The sequence below is a fragment of the Crotalus tigris genome, unplaced genomic scaffold, assembly GCF_016545835.1.
Source record: "Crotalus tigris isolate CLP2741 ecotype Arizona unplaced genomic scaffold, ASM1654583v1 scf7180000020265.513298, whole genome shotgun sequence".
NCBI classification, from domain to species: domain Eukaryota; kingdom Metazoa; phylum Chordata; class Lepidosauria; order Squamata; family Viperidae; genus Crotalus; species Crotalus tigris.
The window spans coordinates 69,155-81,953 of NW_024097936.1; the positions used below are offsets into that span (position 1 = coordinate 69,155).

Below are 12,799 nucleotides of genomic sequence, written 5' to 3' on the forward strand. Positions count from 1 at the left end.
TCAGGAGTCTTCCCAACATCAAAAAGGGTCAATATTGCTTCTTTAAAGTCCCACTTGCATTTTCAGAGAATGTCACAAGTGAAATTACTGCCTTCACAATTCTGTTCTCTGTACTGTAGATCACAAATACCTCCACTATTTTTTTCCCCCTTTAAAGCAAGGATGGAAAAACTGAAGTCATATCATCACATGTGGCTCCTGACTGAGCATTTTTTCCCAGTCCCTTCTAACCACTTATGCCAAAATTTGGCAGCAATATTTCCTATCAAATTGATGCTAGAAACACGCAAAGCCTGAAACAGGTGCTATGTCATTTGATCAATCATTTCCAACAAAAGCCCAAATAATAAAAAAGCCTAAATTAAAAATAATCTAAAAAAAATCACAGCACTGTAATGAGGTCTTCAATTCTTGCTCCATAAGACTGCACATCCATTCTTCACAATGCCTTGACTTTGAAGTCATGTGTTTCAGATAAGCCTTGCATGGTTAGTATGTTCTTAGGTTTTTTTTTAATCCATATTGTATTCCTGAAGTGTGTTTCCAGGAAAACTGGCAGCAGAGTTCAGACACAGAATGGAAAAGAAAGTGCATTCTGGGATGATCAGGAGTGCGGCAGTATATGATGCAACAAACTTATAAAACTCTTCATAAAGCTGAAAAATGTTATGAAAAAACAACTAGACATCAAGCAGATGTAGCTTACTAGCATCACTTATGTCTCCAGAAATTTGGCAAAAGCTACAACAGTTATTTGCACATGGATTATTAATGAAATTATAGCAAACAAGTTCTGGGATAAGTTAGACATATGAGTTTGCATTGTGCCAATAATCACTGCATATTTTTTCCAGCTTTATGTAATATGGAATCTGGCTGCCTACCAGCAGAACAATCTTGTACACACAAACTGGACTTTCCTTCTATTCGGTATAGAAGACAAATGTCCACTATGCCAACTAGATCTGTTATCAACAACAATAGCCATTTCCAATGATAAGGTACACACAGCAAAACTCATTCTGATCGGTAATATGGGCAGGTTTCAGGAAAAAAATGGCTGTAACTAAACAGTCATGAGGAGTCAAGTATAAACATAAAGTAAGGTTGGTTGAAATAAGTATTTCCCAACCTTCCCCAAGCATGGCTGGCTGGCGAATTCTGGGAGTTGAAGTCCACACATTTTCAAGTGGCCAAGTTTGTTCAGCTCTAATTTAAACTAACATCCAAAGCAGAGGTTCTGCTTATTTTAAACTATGGTCTAGTGAAACCAGCAAAGATTAATCACAGTTAAGATATTAAAACTGCTGTTATTTTAAGTAAGTGAATGCTCTGAATTTTACAGTAATGCTAAGGCTGGAAAAGGCAATAGATCCCCAGACTCAAAGTCTTATTTCCTTAATGCTAAACTATTGTTTATCATTACATCCAAAGCAGGCCAGTGTTATTTCTCCAATTTCATGGAATTGGGAAACACAGGTTAGACTATTATTATTATTCTAAGCAACTATAAGTTAGCCACACATAATTTTCTTAGATCCATGGAACACTGCAGAAAAAGCACTGTCAGTATAAGAGCATTGAAGCTTGTCAGTAGTTTTGTGCTGACACAACATTTGTACTGCACACACTGACCTCCTAATATACTGATACTGAAAAAATACTGAGCAGGCAGTATGAATAAAAAGAGGCTTGCAGGTCATATACAATGTCACAATGTATTGAATCTGAAAGAAATAATGAAAGAAGAAGCAAAGAGCATAATTATATGATCGGCATTTTAAAATAATTCCAAATTCCTATTGTAAGAGTACAGATCTGCATATTTTTTCTATTTTCAAATTAAAATATATAGATCATTACTATCATCTTTATGTTATTTTGGAAACAACATTTTAGAACATCTCAATACAGATTTAAATAGGGGTCAGGACACAGAATAAGGAAATTATGCAGCAATGTATTGAAATTTAGCAAATTTGAGTATATCTTATGCTCAAGGGAGGTTACAATATAATTCTGAAAAACACAAGCATGCAGTTCTGGTCATAGCCTCCAAGTCACTCTTGGCTTATAAAGAAGAGAGGAGGGACAGAACATCACCCAATAAATAAAGTTTTACAAGTCCTTGAATGAGCATATAGAAATAGAAATTTAAAGCGCCTTGCAGATGTTTGTGATACCACTGAAAAATAAGTCCAATGAATTATAAAACACAAAAGTATATCTAAGAATGCAAAAATCCTTTCTCAACCATAAGAAAGACAGAAATAGTATTATTTTAGGCTCTCAGACTATAGCACAATAAACATTTTATTAACAGTTTGTTTATATTTTATTAAGTGGGGATATATTTATACTGAATAACTTGGGGGGGAATTCATTTTCTGCATTACTGGTATATGTTTTCTCCAACTGTTACATGAATTCCAAAATTTAAGATTGTGTTTAATACAATGTATTACTGAAATAGCTCAGAATAACATTTTATGAAGAACATTCTATTGTTTTTAACAAATCAAAAGATTTGTCTGAGATGGTATAGGTTCTCCTGCTTGATCAGGGGGATGGAGTAGAAGACCTCCAAGGTCCCTTCCAGCTCTATTCTGTTCTATTCTATTCTATTCTATTCTATTCATGTTAGATAAACAATCAAGTAGTAAACCCAGGGCTTTTTTTCTCATAGAACACCCAGAATGGAGTTCCGGCACCTTTTTGGGATGGAACATTATAGGGTAGGCAAGGTGGCTTGTATGACAGGTGTGAGTTCCGGCACCTTTTTTTTTTTTTTAAGGAAAAAAGCACTGAGTAAACCATATCCCAGTCAAGGAAGTATTAACTCAGACAGAAAACCTAACAGTGAACAGCCTAATCAAGAAACCATCAAGAACATTCCCACGACACTGACAAGGCAAGCTACCACAGTAGTCCTCGATTTACAACCACAATGGAACCCAAAATTTCTGTTGTTAAGTGAGATAGTTGCTAAGTGAGTTTTGCCCCATAATACAACCTTTCTTGCCAGTTGTTAAGTGAATCACTGAAGTTGTTAAATTAGTTACACAGTTGTAAAGTGAATCTGGCTTTCCCATAGACTTTGCTTGTCAGAAGGTTACGTGACTCCGGGACACTGAAACCATTATGAATATGAACCAGGTGTCAGATATCCTAATTTTAATCACATGTCCATGGGGATGCAGCAATAGTCATAAGTGTGAAAATTGGTTATAAATCATTTTTTCAGTGTCTTTGTAACTTCAAATGGTCACTAAACAAATGGATGTAAATCGAAGACTGCCTATAGTACATAAACAGAGAGCAAACCCTGTTCTCTTCTAGCACTGGTGTTACCTACTTGGGTAATGAAACATCTTCAAGAAAACAACCAAACTCAGAAGACCCCACTATCCACCCAAGTTTATGCTCCACTTATGGTCTCCTTGACTTGGAAACCCAGACTGAGGGGCATCATCCAGAAGGTTATTGGCTTTTGGAGTTTATAAGCAATCAACCATTTGAGGCCCACTCAGTAAGCAAGGAAGATGCAGGAGGGAGCAGATATTTCCAAGAGAGAACTCAGCCCTAGGACATACTGAGACCAAAGCCATGAACACCTGTCACTAAACCTTGTCTGCATCTAGTCCTATGTCCTTGTTTCTTGTTCTGTCTCTTGTTTCTTAAACTCAAATTGGCTAACTTATTTGGATTTTGACTCCTGGACCGCTGTGGATTAACCCTCTTAAATTTGACTTTGGACTGAGTCCAGCAAGACTTCTGCACAGCTGGCCTTTATGTCTGACTGCTTGCTACTTGCCAGTAAGCCAGTTCAAATCAAGTTGGCATACATATGCTCAGTGTGGAACAGTACATCATTGTTGTATGCTAAGATTCAATCTTGGTTATTTGTTATTTTTCAATTAAAACACCAATTGATGAAAATAAATATTGGTGAGAATATACAGTATACTATACAGAGTTTTCCCATACTCTCTGTCAGCTTTCAAGTATGGCTGTTCCTACATTCACCTGAAAGTTAGTCAGCCAAGACTTCAAGGAAAACTAATATTTTTTAGAAGAACATACTGCATGCATTTACAAGGCACCTATTATATGAAGTAAGATAGTAGGAATTGAGAAGAAGGGAAAGAAGTAGAAAAAAAAGTATACACACACACACACATAATTTTTAACTGAATTTATTAACACATCAAAGATGGAATTTGCTATGAAGGAGAACTTTGTGATAAATGGCGAGGTTAGGAAATATTTTAATAAATTCAGGCAGGCTTTACCTCTACCTTGGCATCTTTCTGAATCAGAAAAATCTGGCACAAGTATTAATACAACACAACTGTGATCCATTCAGAACATGCTATAGCTGTGGAGAAGATTTGCCAAAAGAGCAGTGCCTTGCCATCAGGCAACCTGTCAGGCAGTATGACAGACGCTGTCTTCCTTACCAGCACACAGATATTATGCCCTGATGACAACTGTGTGTCCATGCTGGCATTTTATCTGTTACAGATATGAAAATATGTCATTACATCTGGATGCAAAGTGGGCAGAGACCTAAGGCTCCATGGGCCTACAGGAAGGAGAGGGTGAACAGCTGCACTCAATAAACACCATGATGAAAGACCCAACTTACCACAAACAGAAAATACAGATTTCTTTCATTAAAACCCTCTAGGTAATGGTTGTGGCGAACGCTTGCCAAAACGGGCTTTAAGAACTAATGCAGTTACATCAAAAAGTTCCAGTCTCTCCAGCACAAAGCTCTGATATACAAAAGCTGAGGCTTTTATGCTTTCTGTCACAGAGTAAAAATAAAATCAAAGTGAAAAACTAGCCCACACAGGAGCCAAAAAGAAAAAAAAAAGATTAAGGGAGGGACAAGAAAAAGGGCAGTCAAATTCTGTTTAGCTGGTGGGTTAATTCCTGCTATAAGAAGCAAAGTGATGGTTTCTTAGATCCAACCACAAGTATGTTCACACTAGAATTTAACTGCTAGAATTATCCTTGAGTAACTTACACAATAGCAGCATTCATATTTTCAGTAGTAGAAAACTCAATTCGAGTGTTGAAAGACCTAAGACCAGTTCAAAGATTCAGAGTGTTAAATAGGAAATATGAACAGATCTGGCATTTTAAGTCAGTACTCCTGTTCACATGAAAGGAAGAAATATGTCCTTAGTTGCCTCCATTCTAATGGGGTACATAACAAACTTCCTCCAACCTGGTGTTCTCCAGATGTGCTGAGTGGGAGGTAGGAAACACCAAGTTGGAGAAAAGTAGTTCAAAAAACCCAGTCTTGGCTTTAAAGTGGGTAAAGAAAAGGTGAAATATAAGAGGCAAAGAAGCTCTATTCTGAATGAAACATAAAACTGATCACAAAACAACTGTTCACAGTTAGAGCCTATTGCTGCTATTCCTTTTCAAGCAAGGATAGGCAAGGTATGGCAGCAGAACCTACTCACAGCAAATATTTTCATACTTCAACTGCGTCTCTCAAATGCATTACCTTATTAATTTACCAAGCATCAATGTGCATTATAAAAAGATTTGCTTCCTGGTCCGTGGAAGGGGATAATACAAAAATGATATACTTTTAATTGTTTTGTATTCTTAGAACAGAGTATGGGGGACTCTAAAGGTAGTCTTCAACTTACAATCATTCGTTTAATGACCGTTCAAAGTTACAATGGCACTGAAAAAAGTGACTTATGACTACCTGTATTTGAATTTTTGGTCACATTGTTTACCTTACGACATTTCATGGTAAAAGATGAGGTAAATAGAAAAAAACATAAATTAAAGAAAATGGCTTTTACCAGCTTTTGAGAATCCTTGCCTTACTTTTTACTGTAAGTAAGCAAGCCACCTTGAGAGATATCAGCATTTAAAAGATGACAGCATTAGAAAAGCTCCCAAATAGATTATATAAATTTTGTATTTATCAGAAATCAAAAATACGAAAAAGAGAAATTCTGCCAAAACAGTGAGCCCTTAAAACAGACAAGGGCATCATAAAAACCACCATCCATGTTATCCACTGACCTGACTTTCTTGCCTCTTTCCTTCAGCATTCTCACTAAATCAGCAATTGGATACTGAGCCTTTGCTGCACAGAGGCCATAACCTGTAGAAATAAGAAAAGATCCAAGATAAATGATGTCTTTGAATAAAGCTCTAATTCTTCCAAAATTTAAACTCACAACTTTCATGTTCTGATTATAAAGATACAATCTGCAATAAATGATTGGTGCATATTCTTAGTTAAGCACCTCTTGGTGAGCACGCTAACACAGTGGTCTCAAACCTTTCCAGCTCCATGTACCAGCAGCAACGGTGGCAAGGGAAAGGGGATGATTATGTATGTGCGCCTGTCACTTGCACAAATGGAACTTCACATCTTATCTGCCGCTTATGCGGCCCGGTTCACAATGGGCCACAGCCCCGTACTAGGCCAAGGACCGGGGGTTGGGGACTCCTGTCCTAATGTGTTTTTGTTTTCTATTGCAATACAGCATGGTCCAGATCCCATTAATTCAATAGTATTGTCTTGTGAAACCCAGAAATATGTTTGCTCTGTTGCAGCACGTGCCTGCTGAAATGATATCCCCCCCCCCCCCAAGAACCCAGATAATTCCCATCCTGATAGCTTTCAGGAATCTATTAAAATTCTGATTATTCTCTCATGTTTGGGAGCAAAGTGAAAGTTGAATCCTGCTTTATAGATTTTTTTTTTATTACATATCGGTTTAGCGGATTTCATAATCCCCTTTCATCAATTTGTATTTCTAATTGTAAGCCACTCAGTGGGAGTGAAGGGGCCCCAAACCTCTGTAAATAAAATCAATCTCATGGCCAATTTTCCCATGGTGTACTGGTTTAAGTCTACCTTCACCCATGGAAGCTCAGTGGATGATTTTGGGGTCACAATCAATCAATCAACCAATCAATCAACTTACCCCATGAAGTTTTTATTTACTTTTATTTTAGAATAGAATAGAGCTGGAAGGGACCTTCAAGGTCTTCTAGTCCAGCCCCCTGCTCAAGCAGGAGAACCTATACTGTCTCAGACAGGTGAATGTCTAGTCTCTTCTTAAAAACCTCCAGTGATGGAGCGCCCACGATTTCTGGGGGTAAGCTGTTCCACTGCTTGATTGTCCTCACTGTCAGGAAGTTTCTCCTTAATTCCAGGTTGCTTCTCTTTTTGATGAGTTTCCAACCATTGTTTCTCGTCCTTCCCTCTGGTGCTTTGGTGAACAACCTGGCTCCCTCTGCCTTGTGGCAGTCCCTCAGATACTGGAATACTACTAAATTTTATTTACTCTCAGGAAATAACTTGGCTATAACTTGAAATATCATATAATGTTTGCACAGATTCAGTCAACCTACCACACAGTACTTTTTTAGGAAACAGTTCTATGAGCATACAATTGTTGCTACATAGAATGCAATTATCAGAAGCAATGTCAAAAGTAAGATGGGATAAAGTCAAGATAAGGACTTTCGGTTACAACAGAGGTCCCTAATCCCCAGTCCATGGACTGGCACTGGTCCACAGCATGCATAAACCAGGCTGTGCAAACAAGCGAAGCCCTATCTGCGGGATGCAGGCAGCACACAAAAACATTGCCCCTTCTGGTCTGCAGGAAAACCTATTTCCACAGAACGGTTCCGTTGCCCAAAAGGTTGTGGGCAGATGGGTTATAGGACTCCAAACATATAATTTATACTGCAGACTAGGAGTCAAGCAGTATACAGGCTTAAGTTATTACTGTAGTTTGTTGCACATCAACTAGATGTGTGAACTGTATTTGGCATTTTTACCAACCCAATGAGCCTTTCCCAAGAACCTGGGACAGGCTGTTGTTCTTTAATGATCGTAAAGCTATCGTTGTAGCATAAGATGTTCCAGGTAAAGCTGCCCTCTATATTGTTGACAAATGCAAACAAATGGGTTTTCCTTCTCAATTCCCCTATGTTAAGTTGGCATGGATCTCAATTTGGCATGGATCTCAATTTGTCCCTTTAGAATCAGGCAGTAAAACTGGGCATCCATTTCATTTACAATCTGGGCTACATAATCAAAGAAAGTCATGCAAAGATGTGGCTGGATAGGTGCACCATTCCCCTTTTCAAGCCTTAAGCTAACTCATTTAAACTTTGCTATGATATGATTCTCTAATATTGCATTTTATTTATTAGATTAGCATCTTATAGCACTAGAAGTTTGGATTAAAGACAATGAATGGTGAACTTCCACTGCTGAATGCAAACTTGAACCTGAGTCTACAGCACACCAGAGAAGCAGGTATAATTCAATAGTGTTCCTCAACATACAAGCAGAGGCGAGGCCATGATGAATAATTCAGTCCTCAAACACTACAGACTGATGTAGTTGTTCTGTCGGCAGCAAGATCTGACTGCTGGCACAGCAACAGATTCTATTGCAAATGGGGCTATTTACAAAGGAGGCAGAGGAGGACAGGTTCTAGGGCTTATGGAGCGAAGGAACTGAATGAGGCTGTCGGCAGGCCCAGAGGAAGGGAGAGAGGCTTTTGGATGAGTTGGAGATGGCGACAGCATGCTCCAGGGGTGAAAAGGAGTGAGGCCCCTTTAAGGAAAAGGTGGAGGAAACAGGGTCAGAAAAAGGAAAGGAGGCGAGGTTGTCCTGCAAGAATACAAGCTGATTTGAGGGCTAATCCACATGGAGCTCCATTTCCATCTGTCCTGTTTGCCATCGTTCGCTCCCTAGAGACTAAAATGGACGATCTGAAACTTGAACTAGCCACAAACAAGGAGTGTATATCGGAGGTGGTGGCCCTTCAAGAGCTGTATGCAACAAAATTTCATTTTGATGTATGTTGATTGGTGTACATTCAATGTGACAATAAAGTTTATGTTTATTATTATTGTTGTTGTTAGTTCTCCTTTTGAAATCTACACGTTCTACATTAAAATCCAAAGGAGTCTTTTGACATACCTTTGTATATTCTTTAACAAGAAGCCCAAGAGTATAAGCTATAGAGAAAGGGGTTTTTTTCCTGTCTGTTAGACTAATTGCCTCTTGATGTAATCCCTACAATCTTACTTTTACATGCTCTGTTATGAGATGTATGCTACTGAGAATTCTGAGGAGAAAGGAGCTTAAAACTCACACGAATGTAGCTATTTTTAACAAACTGCGGGCATAAAGTTAGTTTAGTGAAAGCCTCTTGCTGGCCTCTAGCCTCCAACAATTTGTACACTTGGAAATGCTCAGTTTACATTCAACAGTTACAGAATATGGGCAGCCCAATTTCACCTGGAGTGATTATGATGTTATTGGCTTCCTTTATCATATCAACTGCACTGTCCATATTCACTTCTGTATGAGTGCCAGTAATTTCCATTGGCTTCCCACCAGCAGTTGAAGTAGTACCATATCCTCCAAGAATCACATTAACAAGAGAGCGATTCATAGCCTAAGGGAGCAAAAATAAAGCATAACTGGGTGTTTTGAATAAGTTGACATTTAAAACCAAGCACAATGGACACAATTCCACAAAGCAATTATTTCAGCAAAGTGTGCTTTTTTGGTAATGTCCTCCCTTCATCCCACTCCAAGTTTTGATTTTCCATAATATTCCAACCTCAAGATGATGCAATTATGCAAATACCAAACATAATTCTACCTAAAGGCATTGGAAGATATCAAAGGTCTTTCTTTGGAGAAATAAGAAAAAAGAAAAGAAGGCAGAACAGACTTGAATAGATAAAAAAAATTAAGAGGATTACTGAAAAAAGCATTAAGGTCAATATATTTACTGTTTTCATGATATAAAAATATTATTTTTAAAAATATTTATTTAAAAAGGCAGGGAAGAGAAAGCAGTACCATCATCACGTAGAGATTATTAAATCTCCACAATCAGTTTTATTAGACATTTTGTTTCTAGGAACTCATTTATGTAGATTTATCGACATCTAGTGGCCGTCAATTGAAAGAAAAGAAAACTGTAAGTTAAAAGGTGAAACGTTTTAGCAATTTGTCTACAAAAAATGGTCTGTGTTTATGTGTAATTCACAGATACCATGTTTCCAACATTGTTTTAACCTATATGTGTGTCTTCTTATCAAATGTGTAATCAAAAAATGTAAGCAAATACACAGAAAATTAGATACTGACATGAATACAACCAGTATTAGACAGTTAAGAAAAAAAGTACAGCAGCTGAGGAGTAACAATATTATACTAACAATTCCCCAAATTTCTGATATTATAGTATTTAATCAAACTGCTGCCCAGTTTATTTTTATACTCAGGAAATAGAATTGACTCAGATGTTATTAGATAGTGACGTGAACATATGCGCTATCTAATAACATTTCAATCAGCTGTTTCCTAAGGAAATATAGAAATATTAGAATGTTGTGGTACTACTTGAAGCCATGTGAACTGATTCACTGCACAAATCATTTAGATGAGGTAAAATCAAACTAGTCAGGAGCTACCAAAGAGATGGCCATCTGCCAAACAATCCAATAGTGGAGTAGTTTTTCTGCCATCAAGAAGAAGACCTAATACAGCTTCTCTCTGATTGCTACTCCTGCTTTAGCACCCATTCATATTCACTCCCGATCTTGCACCACCATTACTTAAGCTCCTACTCTTGTGCTTTATCACTTGCAATCATTTCTTAAACTACAATGTGCTCTTGGTGTCAATATGAGGCAGGCAAAGCTTCTATCTCAAGTCCCTACGAGACTTCAGACCTAGAAGACTTCAGTATTCCATATATTTAGTTTGGATGCCTCTGTTGGAATGGTCACAATATGCCTTAAGTATCTTCTTCTCGTCTGCAAAAACTTGGCCCAAACAGAGAAAGGGAAACACATGCAAACACTGCCATATAAAAATTGAAAAAGCAACAAAATAACAAGAAACAAGATAACCTAAATCTCACAATACTAAAAATACAGCCAATCACACTCTTATTAAACCATTTTTTTAACATACCAAGCAATTGCATAAAATGTCTGGCTGGCCTCTTGTCCCAGCCCTCTTCGTCCATCCTACCATTCCTACCACCTATGCCAGTGGTGGTGAACCTATGGCACGGATGCCAGAGACGGCACTCAGAACCCTCTCTGTAGGCACGCGTGCTGTCGCCCCAGTCCTAGGCCTTCAGCTGGGTTTTATAAAACCTTTTCGCTTTAGGCCTCCGTCACCATGTACAAAAAAAAAAAAAAAAGGTTCAATCAATCAGTCAATTTCAACTTCTCGTGGGGGAAAAAAAAGATCTTGCAAAGTTGGAATTGATTGATTGAATTTTTTAGTCCCTCCCAGTCTGCCGTTACCACCACAGCCACACCTATCCAATGGGCCACATCCCCCAAATTGGCCACACCCACCCGGCACCTGACGATGCATAAGTGGGTTTTGGGTTGCAGTGTGGGCACTCGGTCTCTAAAAGGTTCACCATCACTGACCTATGCCAGCATCCTCACTACCACCCAAAGCCTGGCAAAAGAGAGAGGCCTTTTGCTTCTCAAAGGAGCCAACCAGAAAGACAAAGTTATTTGGTGCTCTTCCTTCAAGATCAACACATCCTGGAATTGGCCTGGAACCTGCTTTTGGTTTGGACTAAATTTCCGCCCAACCTTTCAAAGACCTGGGCAAGGGCTTTTATTTATCAGATCTCAGATAAAAATGATTTAATGACTTGTTTGATTATGACAATACAAATCTTCAACTAACAGATAGAATTTTGTGACGTTGACAATATTTGTGATAATTAAGAAACCGTGTAGACTTTCTGTGAATATATTACAATAACATATTGTTAATAGAGTGCTTTGAAATTTAACTTCACTGTTGTTTAATCTGTTAACTATTTTTTTTTATTTTCATATATGTAAGGTATGACAGGTCAATTGGGTTGCAAATAGATGTACAAGCTCGTAAATGTTGGACCTACTTTGCAAAGGGGGAAGCTATTGTTGCTGCAATAGATTTGTCAGTGACCAGTTAAGGGGGGATAATATGTGTTTTTGCCTGTTGTTTTTTTTAAAATTCATTTTTTTAATGTTTTTGTCTAGCTTTGTTTTGTCCCTGTTTAATTTGGGATTTTATATACGGCCAGAAAAAGAACAAAATATGTAATAAAAAGATTTTCTCACAGACAAAGAATAACAAAACAGTGTTGGAATGGACATTTCCAAAATCTCCTTACCACACACATGATATGAGACAGGATGGCACCAGAAAAACCAATCAGGGCACCCACAATGGTTAATAAATTGTTGTTAAGCAGGAATCCTTCAGCACAGAGTGCCCAGCCGGAATAGCTGTTTAAGACAGTAATAACAACCGGCATGTCAGCCCCCCCAATGGCTGCTGTCAGAGTAACTCCCTGCAGAAAGGAAACAAAGACAGAATTGAAAAATTAATGCAGACAGTATTATTAGCTCAAAACATTTCTAAATAGAATCCAGAGCCTACAGATGTACTCTTACTTTAAAACAAAATCCACAGAAATGTTTAGATATACCAAATGTGGCATCAAAATAAAACAAAATTTAAATGATTATACAGACAATGCTCTACTTATCAATAGGTGGTATTCCAAGAGACAGTTTGTAAGTCCATGAAGCATAAAAAAACATGCACAATAAAATTCTTACTTTACAGTATGCAAACTGATCTGTGGACAGTGAAATCTGGAGAAGGCAGGAAAGGGTTAGGTTCCAGCACACTGCTTACATTAGCAGTGTGCCAGAAACTAACCCCTTTCCATCTTCTACTGAC

General features: G+C 37.9%; 1 protein-coding gene across 4 annotated transcripts in view; it reads right to left on the bottom strand.

Annotated features, from left to right (window-relative positions):
- NNT (nicotinamide nucleotide transhydrogenase) overlaps nucleotides 1–12,799 on the bottom strand; it is a 57,702-nt gene that overhangs the window by 8,517 nt on the left and 36,386 nt on the right. For all 4 annotated transcript variants that reach the window (XM_039366369.1, XM_039366370.1, XM_039366371.1 and 1 more), the window contains exons 17-19: nucleotides 12,225–12,404; nucleotides 9,314–9,473; nucleotides 6,058–6,139 (exon numbers count right to left, since the gene is read on the bottom strand). In XM_039366369.1, coding sequence (XP_039222303.1) covers nucleotides 6,058–6,139; nucleotides 9,314–9,473; nucleotides 12,225–12,404 — 422 coding nt within the window. The remainder of the gene's footprint in view (nucleotides 1–6,057; nucleotides 6,140–9,313; nucleotides 9,474–12,224; nucleotides 12,405–12,799) is intronic.